The sequence below is a fragment of the Panthera tigris genome, chromosome X (genome assembly GCF_018350195.1).
Source record: "Panthera tigris isolate Pti1 chromosome X, P.tigris_Pti1_mat1.1, whole genome shotgun sequence".
NCBI classification, from domain to species: domain Eukaryota; kingdom Metazoa; phylum Chordata; class Mammalia; order Carnivora; family Felidae; genus Panthera; species Panthera tigris.
Genome location: NC_056677.1, coordinates 126,905,284 through 126,930,132, shown reverse-complemented (window position 1 = coordinate 126,930,132; position 24,849 = coordinate 126,905,284). Strand labels below are relative to the sequence as shown.

The 24,849-nt window shown below is 42.5% G+C and overlaps 2 protein-coding genes across 3 annotated transcripts in view; one reads left to right on the top strand and one right to left on the bottom strand.

Annotated features, from left to right (window-relative positions):
• Positions 1-2,148: 2,148 nt before the first annotated feature.
• On the bottom strand, positions 2,149-20,109 carry FUNDC2 (FUN14 domain containing 2). 2 transcript variants are annotated; one of them, XM_042974892.1, is made up of 5 exons: positions 19,940-20,105; positions 16,007-16,157; positions 10,576-10,651; positions 5,805-5,936; positions 2,149-2,667 (listed from the first exon to the last, which is right to left on the bottom strand). In XM_042974892.1, exons 1-5 carry the CDS (start codon positions 20,073-20,075, stop codon positions 2,590-2,592), a joined length of 573 nt encoding a protein of 190 aa, XP_042830826.1. In that variant the 5' UTR covers positions 20,076-20,105; the 3' UTR covers positions 2,149-2,589. The 2 variants fall into 2 exon arrangements, 1 of the variants encoding a protein (XP_042830826.1); XR_006213511.1 differs by lacking the exon at positions 2,149-2,667 and adding an exon at positions 9,882-10,251 and having other exon boundaries at positions 5,851-5,936; positions 19,940-20,109.
• A 2,602-nt stretch (positions 20,110-22,711) lies between these two features.
• Positions 22,712-24,849, top strand: part of F8 (coagulation factor VIII) — a 117,041-nt gene continuing 114,903 nt past the window's right edge. The window contains exon 1 of the mRNA XM_042974082.1: positions 22,712-23,015. Coding sequence (XP_042830016.1) covers positions 22,870-23,015 — 146 coding nt within the window. The 5' untranslated portion in view covers positions 22,712-22,869. The remainder of the gene's footprint in view (positions 23,016-24,849) is intronic.

Sequence of the window (24,849 nt, the reverse complement as noted above, 5' to 3'; positions counted from 1 at the left end):
TAGCGACTCCATAAATGCGCGCACCCAGTCCTCCCCCACAGGCCCCAGAGCACAGCCACAAGCGGTGGGCAGAGCTCAGGCTCATTCTCACGGCGGCAGCGGGAGGCCAACCTGCAACACTGACCTTCACCACGCACCTTAGGGCCCCAGAAGCAGCCAGCTGGGAATAAACTTCAGGAGAGGCCTATGGATCTTATTTCAACCTATTATCTACGACAACCTGCTCAAAGCTTAGAATGACCTGCCCATCTCTGTTGTCATGGCCAATAATCACGGAAAAACGGATGGATATAAGGCAACTCCCACCCCACTAGAGAGGCAGCCAGTGGCCACTCTCCCTGTCACGCAACCCACAGGGGCACAGGGCACTTCAGTTAGGATTTACTTAAGTAAATCAGTCACCATTCTATTGGGCTGGGTGAATGACATGGCATAATCCAGGGACCCAAGCCTCAGAAGCAGAATGGGGAAAATTAAGGGACAAATAACTCAGTGTCTTCAATAAATATATTGCAGGCCAAAAACAAACAAACAAACAAACAAAAAAGAACATACAGGATTAAAAGAGACTTAAACAGACCATCTGAATGCAATGTGGGTATATGTCATATGGATACTGATTCAAACAAACCAAAATGTAAAACCTTGGAGATGGGAAATTTTGAAAACTGGCCAGATAACTCATGATATTAAGGGATTACTGTTAAGTTTTTGGTATGACAGTAGGGTACTGTATTCATGATTTTTAAAAACAGTTGTTACCTTTTAGAGACACGTACTTAAATATAATGAAATGATACATCTGTATTTGTTTCAAAACACTTGATAAAACCAGCTATAATCTGATGATCACTGCAGGTAGGTGATAAGATATATGAGGCTCATTGTACTTTCTCTACTTTTAGATATATTTGTTTTCATAATAAAGTTTTCATATACGTTTTCATAATAAAAAGTAATAACAAGTTTTTAAGTTCTTATACAAAATATGCAACACAGAGCCTCATACCATTATGATTTGAGGATGCTTCATACAAATTATAAGCAAAACTTTCATGTTGCCTTAAAGTAAGGGGAAAAATGCAGGTGGATGAATTCTAAAAAGTTCCACACATCCATTGGTAGCTACAATTTACAAATTCAATACATCATTCCCAAGATTAGTAAAAAGGCAAATGTTTTAAAAGAAGGCCTTAAAAACATACATTTTGCAAACAATCAGCTGCAAGTTTAGGAATTCTAAGTTTTCTGCATTCTCAGAACTCAAAAAGTCTCCAAGAATTCTTTAGATCAGTCCCTTTTCTGGATACATTTATATGAGGTCGTCGTTCATATATTCAACAAACACTGAACACCTACTAAGTGCTCAGTTCCATCGGTAACGGTGAAGACACAAGCCTTACCCTCCAGAAGTGGATATTCTAGATGAGGCTGCAGACATGGTAACGGGTCATTATAACAAAATGTGCTAAGATTCTAAGCATGTGTACGTGTCTGTAAACTTTTATTTTGAAGAATAATTCGAAGAGGTGGGGTCACTGACACAGCACATTATGTTGGAGGATGGCAATAATTTACTTCACACATGTCGCTGCTATTGTTCTCCACTCTGAATGCCTGGAACACCAGCTCTTTAAAACTATGGCTCAAATGTGAGATATTTCATATCAACTAGGTAGAGAAGTAGTAGAATTTCACACAGGAACTATGGCTACCCCTAAAGTTTTGACAAGAGGTAAATAATACTTAACGTTTCAAAGCTTAAAACCGTTCCTATGAGATAAAAATCCAAGAGCTTCTTCCGTCTCCCACCTAAAGTCACTTATTTCACCATGAAAAAACCCTGTGGAAATAGCCATGAGTTGCTTTATGGTGGAATACATCCCTGGATAGTATCTTAACACCCTAAAGTGATTCACTAAGTTTGACCATTCGACGATGTATCTATTGGTTGGTTTCCCTAAAGACATTCCCTCCAAACACAATACCTTCAGCTCAGCACAAGTTCATTCCATATTCAGATTTTTCAATTATAGTGCTTATACTGCCATTTTGGTCAGGATAATTACAGCAAGCATATAAATAGCTCTCTTTCTATAATCTAAAAGCAACTAAAAAAAAAGAAAGTAGACACCAAGATACCAAGTCTTTCATGCTTAAAGGCAAATATATTCAGTTCCTTTCCATGCAACACATAAGGTATCTATATGCTTATTATTTCTTTCCAAAGCAAGTCTGGGACAACCTCTGAGGATCCACTCATCCTCCAAGCGGGGCCATCTTATACCATGCTCTGTTAAGTATCTTATATCGGAGGAGGGAAAGGAACATTTTTGCTGACCTACAGATTAGTCAAGTGGGGAGTGTGCTGGGAGAAGAGCTAACGTCTATGGTCTCTTCCGTTGCCATCGAGCTCACAGTAGGGCCATATCAACTTGTACCGACAGATGCCTATAGAAGCCATTCAGATATGCCGCAGCAGGGAGGAAGGCACAGAAGAAGAGAAGCAGGAGATACTTGATGTCTATGACGGAGTGTAGAGGCTGCTGGCTGGAAAACACAGGAATAATGGAAGTGAAGTTGACCTCTTTAGGATGCCATGCCAAGTAGAAAGCCTCCGAAAAATCCACCAGTCACTAGAACGTTCTTCTTCACAAATGACACTACCTAGAAACAGAACAGAGCACAAATGGGTTGTTTTGCTAAGGACCTTATTATTAGGAATCACGTGTCTTTTACCCTATGCAATCCCCACACCATGGGCTCTCTGATCAAGGCGGTAGCAGGGGTGTGAAGTGATGAAATTCAAGAGATGGTTTCAAGATGGGACTTCGAATGGATGACTAGCCATATGAGGGATTAGAAGGAGAAGCCAAAGGCAACTCCTTGGATTCGGTCTTCAGTAATGTCTGTTACAGAGCTAAGAAATCTGCCTGAGAATTCATCCAGGAACAGGGAAGGACAGAGTTCACAGGGGAAGTTATGGGAAAAGAATAAAGCTGTATTCAATAAACTGGTGACAGTTTACGATTTAATTTTATATATATGTGTGTGTGTGTATGCATATATATATACATATACATATATACATATATACACATATACATATATACACACACATATATATATATATATATATATACACACATATACACAATTTTTTTTGAGAGAGAGCAGGGGAGGGGTAGACAGAGAGGAAGAGAGAGGATCCCAAGCAGGCTCCACACTGTCAGCACAGAGCCCAACATGGGGCTCGAACCCACAAACTGTGAGATCATGACCTGAGCCAAAATCAAGAGTCGCATGCTTAACTGACTAAGACACTCAGGTTCCCCTACAGTTTCCAAATTCACTTCTTCCATTCTCTCTGACACCTACTTTTCAATAGAGGCTGCTCATTCTGAAGTCTCTTCTCCAAATCTCTCTACCCACTCATCCTGTCCATCCATCAGTCCATCTGTCCATCTACCCACCCACTCCCCTCTGAGGCCTCTTCTCAATTAGATGCCACGGATTTGCATTCTCACACCTCGACGCATCAGAAGATGATTAAAATAAGGATATCTTAAGTTCACAAAGCCTCTACCTGCTGTCTACTCATCTGCAGCTCAGAACATGCACTCAGCACCCTTTGGCTCCGACGACCAATTTCCATTTGAGAGACCTTTGGTAAGTCATTCAGACTGCCTCTTTTCCCCAAGTACAGCTATCACCTTAGAAAGCATTCACTGATGGGGCGCCTTGGTGGCTCAGTTGGTTAAGCATCTGACTTTGGCTCAGATCATGATCTCATGGTTCGTGAGTTCGAGCCCCTCGTCAAGCTTTCTGCTGACAGCTCGGAGCCTGGAGCCTGCTTCAGATTCTGTGTCTCCTTCTCTCTCTGCCCCTACCCGACTTGTGCTCTGTCTCTCTCTCTCTCTCAAATATAAATAAACATTAAAAAGAAATTAAAACTGAAAAGCACTCATTGCGACAACACATCCAATATCCCAGCCTAATCATTTCATGAACTCAAGCAAAGTGGTGAGTTCATCTCCCAACCATTTAAGCCACTCACACCCCAGCTTTCTCCTCTGGGGCTCTCTAGCACTCTTCCTCCCGCTATGTCTACGTCTCCCTATGTCAGTTCCACTTGTCCCCTGGACTTGAGGCCTTGTCTTTTGCCATCTACCATCAGGGGGAGTGAAAAAAATCATACGAATTCCTGAAGTAATTGTTTTCATTCATTATCTTTTTCTTACTTCCTACTCATTCCTCAACTCGCTACCATTTGGCCTTCAACTCCACCCACCACCCCACCAAAACTGCTGTTGCCAAAGTCACCGATGATTTTACTGCTAAACACTGAATTTCTCATCCTCATTCCCTGGCTTCCCAGGTAAGAGCATGGGCTCTGAGGGGGGAACCAGCCACTAACCCCGGGGCCTGTGACAGTTCCAGACCATGAACAGGAATACAAAAATTTGTGGAATCAATTACAAACCTTTTGGTTAGTTTATAACAAATTCCCTCTGTGAGTCAACAGTTAGTTCTAATCAAACATTAGGCTAATACCTTTGACTATATACACTTCCCACGTCTTTGAAGAAGTTTTCAACAATCATGTATTACTTTTGTAAACACCTGAACAATAAACTTTTGGGAAAATGAAAACAGTGTCAGTTTCATAACCCTGAGCTTGAGGCAGGGGGATAGGAGTGGGAGGGACCACCTGCACTCCTGGGCCCTCACAGATGCTCCTTTCCATTCTGGACAAAGGACCAGTTTCGGCCTGCCACCCACCACCACAGAGAGACTGCCATTATGCGGCTGGCGAGGGGACTTGTCCGTTCAGTACTTTCTAGTCTGCTAACTCATTTACCATTCATCTATCTGCTTTCCAACTTCTAAAAATTTGCTGACGTTTCTTGTCTTCTGGCATTCTTTTCCTGTTATCTCAGTCCTTCTGGGTTTAACCTGTTTTATTTTGTTACCATCATTTGGCAGTATTTCAAGGCCAAGGCCTGTTGCAATTTACCTCTAAATCCTCCCTCTGCACTCATTCCAACCCCTTTCTCTGTGAATCCAGAAGAGAATGGCTCCAGGCCATGCAAGGTAGAAGGCACCTTCTTGACTCCTTGATCCTATTTATTTCTTGCTCCCCACTTCAGTGCACTTATTTCCTTACACCCTTAACATACTTCTAGAGGTAATAAAGAAGAAGCGAAATACAGTCTTTTGAAAAGGAAGGACTTCTCCTGTCCAAGCGCCAGCCAGTATAACCAGACCTGGTTCTATGTGGTAGAGCAGGCTTGGCACAATACAGCCTGTAGCCCAAAACCAGCCGGCTGCCTGTTTGAAATACAGTTTCCTCGTGACACAGCCACACCCACTTGTCTGCATATCATCTGTGGGTATTTTCATGCAACGTGATGGATCTCAGTAGTTGTGACAGAGGCCACAGGGCCTACAAGGCTGGAAATATTTATCGTCTGGCCCTTTATGAAAAAAGTTTGCCCACCTCTGGGCTGGATACTCCTGCTACTCTCCGTACGTGTAAAACATAGACATTTCAGAGAAGGGTGTGCATGGAGACAAAGTATGACTTAAAGCCATCTATATCCCGTTTGCCGCACTGCCCCAATTCCTACAAGAACTAATTCAAGGCATGACCCAGCCACGTATGTACACATATCACTTTGTGTTCTCAGTCACTGATAAAGGCCACCAACACATTACCTGGCTGTGAAACAAGGCCTCTGAGGTGAAGGTACTCCATCTAAGGCTGACACTTTTCACACTGCAGGCAAACAAAACAGTCTCACCTCCTCTGCTTTGCTTTTGACCTCGCTGGGTATCTGGCTGCTCTTACGGATCTTCAGTTGTTCCTTGGCTTTCTTCATGTCCTTCTCTACTCGCTGCCAGTCAATCTTGATGTACCCAGTATGGTTTGCAAGCTAGAGTTTCAATAATGACAGCAAGAAATAAGAAAGACAGGCTTGTTATTTCTGTTCATTAGGGTTAATCACTGAAGCACGTTATCAAAAACCTATCTGATTTTCCATTTCTGGAGACATCTGCCATCCCGTTCATTGCATGACAATGACATTCACTCCACATCTCAGTGTCCACCCTATGTGCAAGACCCCACGCCTGATGCCAGATCAATAGACTGGCTTTCGGTGACCGCTGGCAACTGTTGTACTTTATTTGTACTCTTACCCCTCACTAAGAACTTTTAAGTTAGTTTAAAATGGTAAGATGAAAATCAGAATTGAAACCCAAACTCAAGATTTCAGGTGAAGACACCTTACTGACCTTCGAGCCAACATAAGCACGAGTTTTCTGACAACGTAGTCATCGCTGTTGCTCAGAAAGAAATCCTCCAGGACATGGCTGCACAGAGATTTCTTACGAGCAACTTCATATACTGGGCACTGAGAAAAATACAACCAAATATACATATAGAATAAGCCTACTTCACTTTATAAAGACGGCAGACACAAACACTAAAACTCAAAAAAAACAATTTCAATGAGAATGTGTGAATAGGATAAAAATGATTCAAGTAGGAGCATCTGGGAGGCTCAGTCAGTTGAGGGTCCTACTCTTGATTTCAGCTCAGGTCATGATCTCACACTTCATGAGATCGAGCCCCACACAGGGCTCCTCACTGACAGTGCAGAGCCTGCTTGGGATTCTCTCTCTCTGCCCCTCTCCCACTTGTGCTCTCTCTGAAAATAAATAAAGTTAAAAAAAACGATTCAAGTATGTTGTTTTCTGATGGATTAACGTTGTCCCAGGAATGAAGAGACTGATTATACCCCACCAATGAATCTTCCACTGATACCGCTTCTCTCCACCGAAGTTTGGATTTCTCAAAGTACCTCAAATTGAAACTCTCCTCTCTGTAGTCTCCTACAGAGCATTGTGGCTCTTCCTCTAGTCTCTGTTTTATTTCACAGCACCACCAACCAGTCACCCACCCAAACGAGGGCTGGAAAAAGTATTTGCAGTCCATATAATATACAAAACATTAGTATTCATAAAAACTGAAATTCTTCTCCAGATCAGAAAGGAGGCAAATTGTTGCTATTTGTGGACATCTCTGTCTACATAATCTCAAAGAATCCAACACAAAAAATAAACTGGAGTGCTGGGTGGCTCAGTCAGTTAAGTGTCCAACTTTGGCTCAGGTCATGATCTCCTGGTCTGTGGGTTCAAGCCCCACATCGGGCTCCGTGCTGACAGCTCAGAGCCTGGAGCCCGCTTCAGACTCTGTGTCTCCCTCTCTCTCTGCCCCTCCCCTACTGGCACTCTGTCTGTCTGTCTGTCTCTCTCTCAAAAATAAATAAACATTAAAAGAAATTCAGGGGCACCTGGGTGGCTCAGTCAGTTAAGCATCTAACTCTAGCTCGTCATGATCTCACAGTTCGTGGGTGTGGGGCCTGCCTGTGATCCTCTCTCTCCTCTGTCTGCCCCCACCTCTCAAAATAAATAAATAAACTTAAAAAAAAGAGCTTGCTCCCTATGATGAGAACTGGTTCTACACACGAGCTGCTTCCACAGCATGACAGCTGTACCTCCAGGCTGACGCTGGCATCAGCTCCATGACCAAGATCTACAGAGGACATCAGAGAAGTGGGGTCATGCCCAGCCACTTCAACAGAGGCTCAAAGAGTGTGGCCTGCAGGGTCCTCCAAGCCCTAGAGGGGCATAAAATGGTGGAAAGGGACCAAGATGGGGGCTGCAAACTGACACCTCAGGGACAGAGAGATGTGGACAGAATGCAAGACAGGTGGCAGCTGCCAACAAGAAGCATTAAAATATATGCTGTGTTAATAAACTGCCTCATTTGGGGAAAAAGGGGAGTTTAAGCAAGGCTGCAGAATACAAGAGCAACACACAAAATCAATCGTATTCTTTTTGCTAGCAAGTGAAACAGCTGGAAATGGGAATAAAATTCATGATTTATAATAGCTGTAAAAGAAATACTAGATAGAAATTGAAACAAAAATCAAATAGGATCTGCATGCTGAAAACCACAAAATGCTGAAGAATTTAAAGATGAACAAATAAATGGTGAGACAGGCCATGCACATGGAATTGAAAACTTGATGAAGAAATGATGTCCGATTCTTTCCAAGTTGAGCTACAGAGTTATTGCGATCCCAACCCCAGCAGGGGTTTTACAGATACACAAACAAGCTGCTTCTAAAATGTACATGGAAGGCACCTGGGTGGCTCAGTCGGTTGAGTGTATGACTCTTGATCTCAGCTCAGGTCATGATCTCAGGGTAGTGGGATCAAGTCCCATGTCAGGTTCTACACTCAGCATGGATGTGGATTCTCTATCTCTCTCTCCCTCTACCCCCTCCCCTGCTCACATGCTGTCTAAAATTAAAAAAAATAAAAATAAAAGGTCTACGGAAAGGCAAAGGAATTAGAACAGCTAAAATGATTCTGAAAAAGAAGAGAATTGGAGGAATCTCACTACCTGATTTTAGGATTTACAACCCTTTAATATCCCTTTAATGGGACAAAATAAAAACTACAGAAATGGACAACACAATTTAAAAATGGGCAAAAGACGTGAATAGACACTTTGTCAAAAAGGAGATGTGGACAGCAAATAAGCACAGGAAAAGATGTCCCACGTTATTAGTTGTGCCATTCTAAGTCCAACTGGAAAGCTTGGGGGCTGAGGGTGAGCGGCCAAGGAAAGCCACAAGTGCAACTAAAGCCCTAAGGTATCTAGGAAGGAAATCAAGGCAGAGGTGTACGGGATGTATGGATGAAAAATTTTAAATTCTATGCAAAGACATTAAAGACCTAAATAAATGGAAAGTACATATTCACACGTGACTCATTATCATAAAAGATCTTAATTTTTCCCAAATTTATCTATATCGTTCTCATGCAATTCCAGTAAAAATTTCAACAGAATTTTTGAAAATAATTGACAAGCCTGTTCTAAAATTTAGATGGACAAGCAAAAATTATGAAAGCAGCCACGATGCTCCTGAATGATATGGGGAGGAGCCTGTATTACCAACTATCAAGTAGAAAGTTGACCGGACAACTCGAATCAGATCCACACGTCTGGATTAACATATGACAGATGCCACACTACAAATACTGAGGGGAGACTCACTACATGCCGCTAGCACAATGACGAGTACGAAGGAAAGGAACCTGGATCCCTGTGTGAAACGTCAGGCCTAGCGCCACCCACATCCCTCCGGTGACCGGTAGCGTGAGTGCACAGCATGGACTCTCCAGGTCTCACCTCCCTCAGCAAGGAAGCGTTTCTAGTAGCAATTGCTTCTGTCAGTCACTGCCCCTCCAAAAAACAGAGGGTACGCTCAGATTGAGACATTCTGTCACGTATATCAATACTGAACCGTTCTGTTGTACGCCTGAAACTCACATTGTATGTCAATTATACTTCAAGTGAAGAAAGCTTTAGGTGAAAGAAAAAAGATATTTGAAAGCAACATTAAGGTATTTACAGAGTCTGGGGCAGGGTTGGGGGAGCACAGGGAGAGAGCTGTCACTGCACTTCTGCCCCACGGGGCAGGGGGAAGGAGCGAGGGGGAGATATGAGGGGTCCCACGACTTGCAGCAAGCCTGACCTCCTTGAGAGAGGAAGCGAGGCCCGGCCCTGCCGCAGCCACCTCCCCCGTGTAACTACGTGGGACCTCCGGCCACAAGCACACACCCTCCCCTCCCCGAACTTCTGACCCATGGAAACCGTGAGAGAGAAATACTACACCCAACTGAGCCGGGCCCCGGCCTCTACCCTGGCCCGCCAGGCACCAGCCCCCTCCTCCTGCACGGTCCTTCTTCCCCTGACCCATCTGGGAGACTCACTGCACCTGCGGTTCGAAGGCAGCACTGACCTTGCTGAAGTGAGGGCTGTCAACCATGGAAGGAGGCAAAGGGCTAGGAATTTGGAGACTGTGGCACAATCCAACAAGTTCTGTCTCCTACAGAGCAGTGCTTCTCCACGAGTGTACAAGTACTCAGATGGGCAACTGCATCTACCTCCTATGGAATCGAGGGGCGGTGGCGGGGGAACAAGGTCTCAAGCACCAGCGGTCTTTAAACGTCCTCAGGTGATTCCAATGTGGAGTCAGGTGTGCAAAGCGATGCCAAATGCTGCCTCAGAGAATCAATACCCAGTAGTTCTGAAATCAACTCCGGGCCAAACACACAAGACTGAATATCATTTAGCCCTCGTCTCCTTGGCTGCTCTGGGATCAATGTGCCCTGGGCAAAATAATAGTATCACAAGGTACTTGCATCACACTTCGTATTTTTGAAATCATGTTTCATATTTCAACTGGTCTTGAAAACCCTATGAGGGAACTATGATAAGGAATATTCCCCGTGTTATAAATTATGAAATAAAATGTGACTAGTAGTTGATGAAAGTGGACTCAAATGCTCACTAGAATTTCAGATAGTACGCTGAAAACAAGGGCAAAGGCTGTTCTAGTGTAATACAGCCAGGACTCAAGTACGGCTTCTCACATCACATTCCCCATGGGCAAGGAGGACTTCCAAACACCCCGGAACACGTCACATACAGACCTGAAGGAGAAAAAATCCACCTCCCACAGCTGTTGCAGCCAACTTTCCAACCTTCTGGAATATGAAACCCGTGCACCTACAAAAACCAAACCAACATCAGACAAGTCGACAAGCTGTCAAATACACAGAAACATGTACTTCTAACAATGTTCAGATCGTAATTACCTTGGGATGATCCAGCTCCTTCCCACTCTTGTACAACATAAGAAAGGAAAAAAGGCTCTGCACTCAGAAAGACCCTGATTCAAATTTTACCTCTACCACTTACTAATTTTGAGCAAATCCCTTAAAGCTTTTAGGTTGCAGGGTGCCTGAGTGGCTCAGTCGGTTGGGCAACTGACTTCAGCTCAGGTCATGATCTCACAGTTCATGGGTTTGAGCCCCGAGTCGGGCTCTGTGCTGACAGCTCGGAACCTGGAGCCTTCTTCGGATTCTGTGTCTCCCTCGCTCTCTGCCCCTCCCCCGCTCGTGATCTGTCTCTCTCTCTCTCTCTCTCTCTCAAAAATAAACTTAAAAAAAAATTAAAAAAACTTTTAGGGGTGCCTGGGTGGCTCAGTCGGTTGAGTGTCCGACTTTGGCTCAGGTCATGATCTTGCAGTTCGTGAGTTCCAATTGTGTTTCTATATATAAGCAACGAACAATCCAAAATTGATATTTTAAAATACCATTTACAATAGCATCAGAAAGAAGATGTGCAAGACCTACAAAGCATTGCTGGGAGAAATTAAAAGAAACCCAAACCAATCTATAAACCATGTTTATGGATCAATGCAATGCCAGTCAAAATCATATCAGACTTTTTGTAGAAATTGGCAACAAGCTTATTCTAAACTTCATATGAAAATGCTGCACTGGTGTTATATGGAAACCAATTTGACAATAAATTTCATATATTAAAAAAAAAAAAAAGAAAATGCTGTGTACCCAGAACAGTCAAATCAACTTAGAAAAACAACGTAAGATTTATGCTACCTGATTTCATGACTTATTATAAAGTTATCGTGATCAAAACAGTGTGATGCTAGCACAAAGATAGACAAATCAACTTAACAAAGAGTTTAGAAACAGGGGTGCCTGGCTGGGTCAGTAGGAAGAGCATGTGACTCTTGATCTCAGGGTCATGAGTTCAAACCCCACAGTGGGGGTAGAGATTACGTAAAAATAAAATCTAAAAAATAAAGTTCAGAAACAGACATATAGTTAATTGATTTTTGACACGAGTGCAAAAGCAATTCAGTGTAGAGAAGTATAGTCTATTCATCAAACCATGTGGACGCAATTACATATCATATGCAAATAAATAACTTAGATTCCTACCTTGCAACATAAACAAAAAGCAAATCAAAATGGATCAATGGATCATGGTCCTAACCGAAAAATCTAAACCTATATATCATCTAGAAGAGAACATGGAAGAAAATCATGGTGATCCTGGGTCAGGAAAATATTCTCACATATGACACCAAAAGCTACAGGCATAAAAGAAAGAGCCAATAACTTACATTTCAAGGTTCAGAACTTCTGTTCTTTACTGTTAAGATAATAAACCGCTATAGAGTAGAAGAATTTATTTGCAAACCACATATCTGATATAAAACTTGTACCTGGAGTGAAGAACTCTCATAACTCTATTATGAGAAAATCAACATCCCAATAAAAATATGGAGAAAAGAAAACAGATACCTCATCAAAGATATATGGATGGCAAAAATAAACCCATGAACAGATGCTGACATCATTAATCGTTAGGGAAATGCAAATTAAAGCCACAATGAGACACCACTTTCCACCCACTAGGATGGCTGTGATCAAAACGACATACTGCCAAAGTGTTAGGGCTGGTAGAGGTATAAGATAGTACAGGCACTTTAGAAAAGCATATGGCAAGTTCTTAAGAAATTAAAGCATTCCACCTATAATCCCCAGCCATATTATTCACAGGTATTGACCCAAAAGAAATGAAAGCATACATTCACAGAGACTTGTACACAAATGTTCATAGCAGTTTTACCCCCAAAGTGGAAACAAACCTGTATCTATCAAAGGTAAATGGATAGACAAAATGGTTCATCCACACAGCGGATTACTACTCAGCAATAAAAAGGAATGAACTGATTTAAAAAAAAAAAAAAAACAGCACAGATGAACCTCCAGGTTAACATGCTAAGCACAAGAAAGCAGCCAAACAAGAACACATACTGTATAATTCCATTTATCTATAATTCTAGAAGATGCAAAGTAATCTGTAGTGATAAAAAGCAGATCAGTGGTTGGTAGAGCATAAAAGGGATTATGAAGAGGTATGAAGAAACTTTTAGACTGATAGATGTGCTCATTACCTTGATTGTGGTGATGATTTATAGGTGTGTATATGTCAAAATTTATCAAATTGTATACTCTAAACAACCGTATCTTATGATATGCCAATTTATTAAACTGTTAAAAAAACAATAAAGAACAGCCAAGAAAGTCCTAAAAACCAAGATGGCAGTTGCGGTTACACACACACACACACACGCAGGTCTGACACATGGCAGAGCACTGGGGGAAGGACAGCATATCCAATAAAGTGAGTTGGGACAAGTGGGTATTGTACGTGGAAAAAAAGAAAGAAATGTCGACCAACACTAAACACCAAAAACGATTCCGGGTGGATTTATAAATGTAAATGTGAAAGGTAAAACAATAAAGTTCTAGTGTGTGGGGTAGGCAAAAAAAATTACTTCAACAGAACATAAAAATTACTAACTGTTAAGGTAAAGATCGATAAAATTGACATTGAAAATACTACACGTTCATCAAAAGACACCAAAAGGCAAATGAAAAGACAATCACAGAATGCAGAATGTGCAAAAATACCTGCAAAATGTACAACCAATAAAGAACTCGTATTCAGAATAAAGAATGCTTACAACTCTCAATAAGAAAAAGAATGACAACTTAAGAGAAAAATTACAAAAGATTAAAAATGAGACTTCATCAAAGACGAGGTCCAGAAGGGTCATGGAACACATGTAAAAGTTGTTCAATTCCACCAGTACTCAGGGAAATGCAACGAAACCCATGTGAGATGCCACGATCAGACCACCAAAACTTTCAGTCTGGCAGTACCAAGTGCTTACAAGAATGTACAGCATCAGGAACATCAACCCTTGCTGTGGAGAGGCAAACAGAATCACTTTTGGAAAGTGGTTTTTCAAATCAAGTATCAGTTTGACATTACCCAGCAAAGCTGAAGACACTTAAACCTCACGACCCAGCAATTCAACTCCTGGGTCTAGACCCTACAAAAAAGTGCATATGTATGGACCAGGAAATTTATATGGAGTGTTCATATCAGCAGTGTTTAAATTAGCCAAAAATTGAACCAACCCAAGTGTCAGTCATCACCTGGATAAGAACGCTGTGGTATACTCATCTGATGGAATTCTAAACACCAATGAAAACAAAGGAACTACAACTGCACGCATGGTCGTGTATACAAAAGAAGTTGAGAAAAAAGGGAAGACTCAAAAGAATACACGAGTGCGTCTATTTCAAGTTCAAAAGCAGATCAACGACAGTATAATATTTCCTGACTGAACTGCTGTTAAAAGTAAAAAGAAAAGCAAGGAGCTCAGGACAGCGTTCATCTCTAGAGTTTTTGGGGTGCCAGCCACATGTTTTCAACCTGAGTGTCTGTTAAACAGGTGCTCACTCCATACGTATTCATTAATATCATATGCACTGTTCTATAGATTATGTTGTACAATAGGAGTTTTAAATGTAGAATGGAGAGATGAAATTGATGCATTATGTCTTTCTGACTAAATCTATTAAACCTGTTGAGTTTACTACAAATAAATCCATAGGCTGTGTCACATTAAGAACGTTATCATCTGACACAGCTAAGAAACAAGCAGCTAGCTCCCTAGTATACCACTTTCTGGCTCTGAGACCCTGGACCTTCTAAGCCTTAGTTCCTATAAAATGAGAATGATTACAGTACCAATTTCAGAGATGTTGTGAGAAGGAAATGAGCTATCTATATACATACTTTACATATTTGTGTATTTTTGCATTCTCCACTTCTCAGTGTGGAGAAAAGGGAACCCTTGTGTACTCTTGCTGGGACTGTAAATTGGTACAGCCATTGTGGAAAACAATATGGACGTGCCTCAAAAAACTAAAAATAGAACTGCCATATGATCCAGCAATTCCACTTCTGGGAATACATCTAAAGGAAATTAAAACATGAACTCAAAAAGATATTTGCACCCCCATGTTCACTGCATCACTGTTCACAATAGCCAAGACATGGAAACAACCTACGTGTTGATCAATGGGTGAAAAAACATGAGATATGATCTATCTATCTATAGAGAGATATTTTCACACACACACACACACACACACACACTGGACTATTATTCAGCCATAAGGGGAGGGGAATCCTATCAATTGTGACAACATGGATTCACCTTGAGGACATGATGCTGAGTGAGGTAAGTCAGACAAATAAAGACAAATACTGCAAGATCTCACTTATATGTGAGATCTTATATGTGCAATCCCTTATTTAAAAAACTTTTTCAAATTTAATGTTTATTTTTAAGAGTGAGAGACAGAGCTCAAGCAGGGGAGGGGCAGAGAGAGAGGGAGACACAGAATCCGAAGCAGGCTCTAGGCTCCAAGCTGTCAGCACAGAACCCAATGCGGGGCTCAAAGTCATGAACCGCAAGATCATGACCTGCGCCGAAGTCGGATGCTTAACCAACTGAGCCACCCAGGCACCCCATGTGCAATCTCTTATGTGTACAGTCTAAAATAAACACAAAACTCATAGAAAAAGACATCAGATTTGTGGTTACAGGGGGCTGGGGGAGGGGGAACTAGATGAAGGTGGTCAAAAGGTACAAACTTGGAGTTATAAATACGTATTAGGGACGTAACGTACAATGTAATGTCTGCAGCTAACACTGTTGTATAAGAAAATGGTTATGAGAGTAGATCCTGAGAGTTCTCATCACAAGGAGAAAGTATTTTCTTCTCTTTTTACTGTATGTATATGAGATGATGAATGTTCCGTTTCACAATATATGTAAATGAAACCATCATGCTATATACCTTAAACTTACCCAGTGATGCATATTTATTTCTCGATAAAACTGGAAAAAAATGAGGATAGATAATACCAGTACCAATTTCAAGAGTTGTGAAAAGGAAATGAAATATATAAATACTCAAAATACTGCCTGGAATGTGATAAATACTCACGTGTATAACCACAACCATTAAGTAGCACTTTAACAAGATGTTTAGATGAATGCTACACATTAAGTGATCAATTTCACAAAAGTCCATGTGTTTTCACTGGTTAAGGAGGTGGTTCCCACGAGTGCAATACTAAATCATGCAAAAAAAGATACTGGACATCTTTCATATCACTTACCATCCAGTGACACCTCCAATTAACAGCTGGGTCGCCACGCTGTATTTTTCAGCTGAGGGCCCAGATTCCTGCCCAAACAGCTTGCGCCACCATGGCTGCTTTTTAGCAAATTCTGCAAGGTCCAGTGACTCAAAATTTCTCTCAAAGTTTCCTACAAGAATTAAGATACGGAATAAGAAAATACTTACTTTTACAATAAATCACAATTCTTAACTCGATTGAGATTTTTAAGAAACAGGTATTGTAATAAGAACCTCTAAATATTATTATATTTTAAATAGTAAATTAACTCTGAAATCGTGGATAGCAATTTTTAAAAATCAGAATAAAATCAACAAATAATAGCTGCCTTAGAGAAAAAAATAACTAGACAATTTAGAATTAGTGCTCTAATTTTTCCTCTCGATTTTTTTTTCCTCTCGAATTTAAAAACAAGCAAAGGACCTACAAAAGCCTGCTAGTAATAATTAGTATCTTAAATGAATTTTTCACTTAAATTTTTCATTTGCCTCTCCTTTTAATGTTTGTTTATTTTTGAGACAGAGAAAGAGTGCAATTGGGGGAGGGGCAGACAGAGAAGGAGACACAGAATCCAAAGAAAGCTCCAGGCTCTGAGCTGTCAGCACAGAGCCTAATGCAGTGCTGGAACTCATGAGCCGTGAGATCATAACCTGAGCAGAAGTCAGACACTTAACTGACTGAGCCGCCCAGGCGCCCTTGCCTCTCCTTTTTGAAGAGTCACTCAGTACTATTCAGTAGCCCACAAATTCACAAATTCTTACTACTATACGAATCTCCATTGATAATAAGGATAAACGGTAATGTTTTATTGAACTCTTACTAGACAATGCTTACCAGGAAATGTGCTAAGCAACAAATACATATTTCTAATTAAATTCACAGAACATAGTCGGTACAAAAAAAAGGTACTATTTATTAACTCCACTTTCTAATCAAGAAATGGAAGCTCAGGGGCGCCTGGGGGGCTCAGTCAGTTAAGCATCCGACTCTTGGTTTCGGCTCAGGTCATGATCTCACCGTTTCTGAGCTAGAGCCCCGCATCGGGCTCTGTGCTGACAGTGCGGAGACTGCTTGGGATTCTCTCTCTCCCTCTCTCTGCCCCTCCCCTGCTGGTGCACTCTCTGAAAATACATAAATAAACATTAAAAAAAAAGAAATGGAGGCTCAGAGGTTAAGTGATTCGCCCAAGAAAGGAAAAAGAGTTAACAAAATGTCTAATCCCTTTCTCTGTGAGAAGATAATGCAGGGATAAATTTAATGAAATACGCACAAGACCTCTGCACTATAAAGAACAAAGCACTGCAGGGAAACAGTGAAAATGACTGAAATTAATGGAGATATGTACTATGATTTGCAAGGCAATATTATTAAAATGTTCATTCTCTCCATATTGATGTATAGACTCAACACCATCCCAGTCAAAAGGTAGGTTTTTATCTAGAAATTGACAGGCTGGTTCCAAAATGTATTTGGAGGTGCAAAAGACTTCCTTGAGTAGTGTTCCAGCTACTATGGCAAATTATGCCAAACCTTCATGGAGCTAAAGAATCATTTATTATGCTCTTAAACTCTGTGGATCAGGATTCTGATAGGATATAGCGTTACAGTTTACCCCTGTTACACAATGTGTGAGGATTCCGCTGGAAGGCTTACAGGCAGAAGGTCTGGAATCATCTCCCACACTGACATATACAGGCTACTTCTCTATGTAGGTTAATTTGGGCTTCCTTACAGCATGGTGCCTAGGCTCAAGGGTGGATGGCCCAAGGCAAGTAGTGAGAGACCAATGGAGTGAAGGAGCTTGAGGGCCAAGCAGAAGCTATGAAAACCATTTAAGACCTAGCCCCAGAAGCCTAGCCTCAGAAGCCATGCAGCGTTACTTCCACCACATTCTGTAGAAGTGGTCACAAACCCTTATGCAGATTCAAGAGGGAATACATAGATCCCATCACTGAGTGGGAGGAGTATCAAAGTCACACCGAGAAAAGAGCAGCTGGAATGGGAGATATCGTTGCAGTTGTTTAGGAAAATCTAATGTGCCGCAAGTGGTCAAAACAATTTTGGGGGGGGGGAAAAAGAACAAAGTTAAAGGAATTTCAAGACTTCTCATAAAGCTACAGAATACTATAGCTGCCTAATGTCAAGACTTACACAGCTACCATATTTGACGGTGTACCACCAACCGAAGGATACACAAATATTATCAATGGAAGAGAATACAGAGTCCACAAGTAGATCTACACACACGGTCATCTGATTTTCAGTAACGTGGCACCAAAGTAATTTAATAGAGAAAGAGTCTTCTTAACAAATTGTGTTAGAACTACTAGTTATCTGTACTGAAAAAAAATGCAATCCCTACCTTACATCAGACACGAAATACACTTCAAGATGGATCACAGACCCCAATTTAACAGAACCAAAATATGGACACGTGAGGAACTGGGTCTTCTAATGGCTTCACAAGTAGTTACATGAAAATTATTTTTCTTTTTCTTAATGTTTATTTTTGAGAGAGAGACAGAGATGGAGCATGAGCAGGGGAGGGGCAGAGAAAGAGGGAGACACAGAATCAGAAGCAGGCTCCAGGCTCCCAGCTGTCAGCACAGACTCTGATGCAGGGCTGGAACCCATGAACAATGGGATCATGACCTGAGCTGAAGTCGGATACCGGTCGGACGCTCAACCGACTGAGCCACCAGGCGCCATGAAAAATTATTTTTCTAATGTAACCTTAAGCACCAGCACAACACAACAGTAAGACATTACTGCTGTGTTGATGAAGAAATTCTCTCCCTGGGTTAAAGAATATCAGTGAAAACAAGAATAGGTTTTGAGTTTTGTTTTAATGTAACTTTACCAAAGCCCATCAGCTCTACAGGGGGCTCCAGTCAAAAGGGGTCCCTGAACCTGTATTTTTTAAGTGAATGAGAGCAGTCTACTCCGCAGGAAAATAATTAAATTGTGCATTCGAACCCCTTAGTCACTTAGATTTGGTGGGATGCTGGTCAATGTTTACCAACCGGCTGGGAGTGATCTGCTGCGTACATCCATTTCCACTATGTAGTCACCCCCGGTGGGTGTGACATCACGACCCTAAGGGCTGGAAAGAGACGCACAGCAGCACACCATGCTGTTGTTTCCACCACATAGACACAATACATGTGAATAACCTCGAGAGCACACACGACAGCGAAACACAGCAAATAATTAAGAAGTGATGAATTCTGAATATCCTCACTGCCTTTGTTTTTAACATAATTTACGTAATTGGGGGGTTTACATAATTGGGTTTTCGATGATAGCTCTGTTTAGCAATAGGATATTGAGAGCCAGTAATGAACTAAATATAACCTGAAGCAGGATAATTAGTCGGGGAAGAAGCATGACTTAAAAGTCATGCTCCCGTGTGTATTTTATTACAGGGAATCTTCCTGACTACGCGGACTAAATAAGAAACGATTTCAAAGTACAATCCGATGTGTACTACTCTTTGGAAGACATTAAAAGCGCAAGAGGAGGCTCCCTGCGCACAGAAAGAAGCTTCCCAGGTGTTGGGGACGAACGTGCAAAGAGACAAAGAAGCCGCCTCCGTCTGAAAGCGCCAGAGTGCTTCCGAGAACAAGGACAGAATGTCTCCCGGCTTAGGCCGTTCGGGGCGGCGCCGGAAGGCTGAGCGAGCCCAACCGGAGACAACGCCTCGGGGCGGTTCGGTCCCAGCCCGGCGCCTGACCTTGGCCGGACCCTGGGAGCGGCCGGGCCAGCGACGAGCCCCGGGCGCCCTCCCCGGCCGCGAGCGGCCCGGACTCCCGGGGGAGCTCTGCCGAGACCCGCCGGCGCGCGGCCCTCCCCCTTCCGGGACCCAGAGAGGCGGCTCCGCGCGGCGTCGGCGGTGCGCGCGCCCGCCTTTACCTTGACTGGAAGCGGCCATTTCGACGAGCTCGTCTCGCGATGACAGCCGCAGGGGTTTGGCGCGATAGGACACGGAGTGGCGCGCCGCCGTCGCCGCCGCGAGCGGGCTTCCGGCACGTGGGCCAGATGTTTCCATTCCCACGGCGGCAGCGGAAGAGGCTGAGCGGCGCGCCCGGAGGTGGCGCCCCGCCCGCGCGCCAGGCTGCGTCACAAGGCTCCGCGGCCCCGCCCGGCAGGAGCGCCGAGCCGCGCGTGCGCGGAAAGCCTTCCCGGACAGACGTGCCCACCTAGCAGATTCCCGGGAAGCGCCCGCGACCCGGCCCTTCCTTAGTAAGGACTGTTTTACCCATTACATTATTAAAAATAACACTGGCTCGTGGTGTTAGTTCATGGAAATGTCGAGCAGATATTTATCGGCGCTTGCTCTCTGCCCGACTCCGTTCCAGCGCAGAAAGACATTAAAAAAAAAACCGTTGCGATTTTACTGAGTGAGAAGCGCTTGGAAAGAAGAGCTTCCCTGCCTGCAGGGCCCGTGGAGCCCTTGGAGCTTGTGCCAGGGCGAGTCTCCTCGCCCCGTAGCTACTCCTGTCGCTCTCACTCCGTCCTAGTTAGTGGCCGCTTCCACGTACCGAAGACCGGTGTTAATTCTGAACTCCTCTCTCAGCGCCACAAATCCACTTCAGCGGCAGCCCCCATCAATAGCCCTTCACAGTGAATCCGGCCATTTCTCACACTCCACTGCTACCGTCTTAGCCCAAGTCACAATCATTTCTTGCCCGCAGTTGACAGGTCGACCTGCTCCTACTCTTTATCCCCCTGAAGTCTGTCCTCTCCACCGCGGACGGAAAGATCAGTCTAAAAGGTAATTCTGATCACAGCCTTCCTCCATTCAGAACCCTAGCCCGGCTCCCTATTGCTCTCAGTGCAGAAGCCAAACTCCCTTTGCCGAAATGTAATCTCGGTGACACTTTCCATGACCGTGCCCATTTAAAATTTGCAACCTGGTACACCCCTCTTTTCCCTTCCCCTGCTTACTTTCCTTTTGTGCACGGCTCTTAGTTCACCTTCTAACGTACGGTGTGAGGTACTCATGTATCATACGTATTGCTTCTATCAGTTGTTTATATTTTTCAAAGCTGTGTACCCAGTGCATGGAAGTGTAGCATAGGAGTTTGGAGCATGACTTCTGGAACTGGATTACATGGGTTGGAATGCTACCACTTGCAACCTCTGTGACCTTGGCCAATTTGCCTAACCTCTCTGTGCTTCAGTTTCATCACCTGTAAAATGAAGACAAGAATAGCAGACCGCATTAAAGTAAAGTAACTTAGATCAGTTCCTGGCATATAGTACATGCCAGCTATTATGTCTGCATCCTGGTGCCTAGTAGAAGGTCTCAGCAAATGCTTACCAAAGGGGCTTCTTCCTACTTCTTTCCAAGTTGGACAGTACCCTACCAGTTGCTCCCAGGTACATTCGTACCTGTGCGGAACTGGGCTCTCAGTGATAACATTTCTTGTAGCAACGCTGGTGAAGTTTCTTCCTGTTATCTCCTATACTTTGAGGCCCTCCCCCGTCCCCCCAGATAAACATTAACCTGAGTAGGGCCTCTGCTTAAGCTCAGCACCGCTACCTTTTCATGTAAGGAGATATATCCCATACCTCAATGCAAACCAACTTAAGCATCAGGTTAACTACAATGCAGGATTAAAAAAAATACATGAATGCTGGGTGGTTATGAGTGCTATCTACAGAACTGAAGCCAGGAGCGTTATCAGTAGTGCCGGTGGGGGTAGACAACTTACAACATAAATGTGGTGGGCCATGTTTAAGCTCATTGAGAAGGCGAGATGTGAGCCAAGACTTGAAGGAGATATGGAAGTGGAAATGTGTAGAGGTCTGGGGGAAAGGTGTTTTAGGTAGAGAAAATAGCAAGTGCTAAGGTCTAGGTGCAAGAGAGTGCTTCATATTTTAAGGAAGAGCAAGAAGGCTAGTAGCCATAGTGACATGAGGCCACCAGAGGTCTGGAGGAAAGGGCCATGCAGATCATGGGAGATACTCTAGACCATGGTAAAGATGTGGGATTTTACTCTGAGTGAAGTCAGAAGCCAGTGGAGGGTTCTGAGCAAAGGAGTGACATGATCTGGTTTATAGTTTTATTTTTTTGTGTTTTTTTGATGTTTATTTCTTTATTTTTGAGAGAGAGAGAGAGAGTGAGAGAAAGAGAATCCCAAGCAGGCTCCACATTGTCAGCACAGAGCCCCACGTGGGGTTTGAACTCATGAACCCTGAGATCATGACCTGAGCCGAAATCAAGGGTCAGAAGCTTAACTGACTGAGCCACCCAGGCACCCCTGCTTTATAGTTTTAAAAAGTCACTTGGTGGTGGCTATTCGAGGGGTAAGGGCAGAAACAGGGAGACTATTAGAATACTGGTTACTCTTGTTTGTGCAAGTGGAGTCCAGAATCTCCAACAACATCCAGACCTCTTGCTGCTGCTGCTGCTGCTGCTGCTAAGGAAGAAGGCTGGACTAGGCTAGGAATATGAATACACATTAAAGCTCCTCTTCACCTTGACCTCTCCGTCCCTCTCTTCCTTTCCTTAAAGGTTCTGCTAAAGCAGCATTCTTGTGTCCCTACCACTCTCAGAAGTGAATGGGTTAAGATTTAGCTCAGCCTCCCTTTTCCTATTCGGTTCTTCCTGTGGCTGCTTCCCACTGCCACAAAGGAAGCAATCTTATCTGTTACTGCTTACTGCTAATGCTGCTGTAATATCCAGCAGGTAAAGTTCCCTCAAATTCACAGCAAAAATTTTGGAACTTTTCTCTAAATCATAGAAAATTTACCTTTTTTCTCCCGGGAGCTGAAGATATTTTAGAGGAAAAGTATTCTTTCGCTTCTTCAGTGAACATTTTCTAGCAATACGAGCCATGCAAATAGAACTCTCCACCTGCTTCTTTCTGTGCCTTTTGCCATTCAGCTTCAGTGCCACAAGAAAATACTACCTGGGCGCAGTGGAACTGTCCTGGGACTATATGCAAAGTGAACTGCTCAGTGAGCTGCACGTGGACACAAGGTAATGGCATGTTCTACAGGGTCCAGTCAGGACTGTGAGAATGTGATTGGTTGGAAGAAGGTGCAGACATCAGGTTAGGGTAGCTGTGATGCTGGTTATATGTGATATCACAAGTGCTAATTGCCAATCGTTGTCACAGATCTGAACTATTTGTTGACATGTTGCTCTGTTTTGTCCATTGCTTCTCTTTGTCACATGCCGCCACTCTGGAAACCAGACCACAGAGTAGAGGGAGAACAAGGAGGCAAGGAGCCTGAGAGAGAACAAAACTTCCCGCAGCCTACCCCCAAGTTTCCATCCAGAGAAGCAGAGCCATGAGATCCCATCAATATTACCCACAACTTTAGTCTGTACTTCTGTGTGGGTGTGGTGTGGTTTTGATATCTTTGCCCGGTTTTGGGTTTAAGGATTAGCCATGAGTTCAGAAGCTTTTCATCTTTTTGGGTTGCAGTGCATTTGGGAAGACTAGTATTAAATAATTTTTTCGATGTTATCTGTGATCATTGATTTATTCAGATTTCTCTGCGTCTTCTTCAGTCGAATTTGGTTGTGTATATTTTCCTAGAAAGGAATCTGTCATCCCTAGATTTGATAATGTATTGGTATCAAGTCACATAATAGTCTTGTGATGTTGTTCAACTGTTCTGTGTCTGTAGTTCTATTTCCTTTCTCATTCTTATATTGTGTATTTCCTCTTTCCTTCTCTTAAAAATAATATTTCCAGAAAGTTTCTCAATTGTATTGATCTTGTCAGGAACAATCTTTTGGTTCTATCAATTTCTACTTTTACTTTCACGAATTCATTCCTTCTTCCTAATTTCCTTTGGTTCATTTCGCTGATTTATTGCTTATTGAGTTGAGTGCTGAAATCATTTATTTTACATTTTGTTTTGTTTTCTTTAAAGGTGATCATACAGATTTAACCCCAATACATCTATAATGGCAATGTAAATATTAACTGTGATGTCATACGTACTTTATAGTCTTTTTTGTCCTTACTGTCTGGCTACCGACCCTCCTTCTACATTAGCCCCCTTCTTGCCTGTCCCCAACCAGATAACCCTAGGATGATAATATGGACTCGTGCACACACATATACACATATATATGCAAATAAAGGTTTTGTTGGTCATTGTTTGTTTTACAAAAATGGGATATTACACACACTTCACTCTCTCATTAACACCTAGTATGATTCTGTCTAAGTCAATTGGCATAGCTTCAGTTCATTCTTTTTAATGACCACATAAGGTTCCATATTATTTCCATTTTTTGGTCATTATCTCCTATATCATTACATACGGTGGTTTTATTCCTCTGGGACTCATTCTCAAGAGGAATATATTACTGGAATGAAGGGAATATTTTCTATTTGTTTTTAACTTCCAGAAAGGCCAGAACTCTTCAAACATTTCTACTGTCAATGTATGCAAGTGACCATCTCCCAGCTTTCACATCATTAAGTGTTATTTTTTTTAATTTTTTGTCAATCGGGGTATAATGATACTGTGTCATTACTTTAATTGCATTCCTTTTATTTCTTAGGTTGAGCATCTTTTCAAGTGCCTGTTGGCTCTTGCATTTATATTTTGAGATTTGACTATTCTATGTTTTGCCCATTTTTCTTTGGGCTCTTTTATTTTTTTTTTAATTACAAAAGCTCTTTTATTATCACAAGTATTAACCCTTTATTATATTGCATTAATATACTAGTGCACAGAGCAATTTCCCCCAAGACCTATTGTCTACTGAGTTTGTTTATAACTTTTAATAAAATTTTTAAAAATTTATGCTCAAGTGTATCTACCTTTTCTTTCGTATCTTCAGAGTGGCC

Bases quoted from the DNA above. Each gene is read 5' to 3' on its own strand.
- FUNDC2 (XM_042974892.1), bottom strand. From the start codon at position 20,075: ATGGAAACATCTGGCCCACGTGCCGGAAGCCCGCTCGCGGCGGCGACG. The intron at 10,652-16,006 runs GTAAGTGATATG...TGGTTTTTGTAG, and splicing joins ATTGGAGGTGTCACTGGATG to GTGCACGGGTTTCATATTCC. The intron at 5,937-10,575 runs GTCTGTATGTGA...TTGAAACTCTAG, and splicing joins GTGGATTTTTTCTCCTTCAG to CTTGCAAACCATACTGGGTA.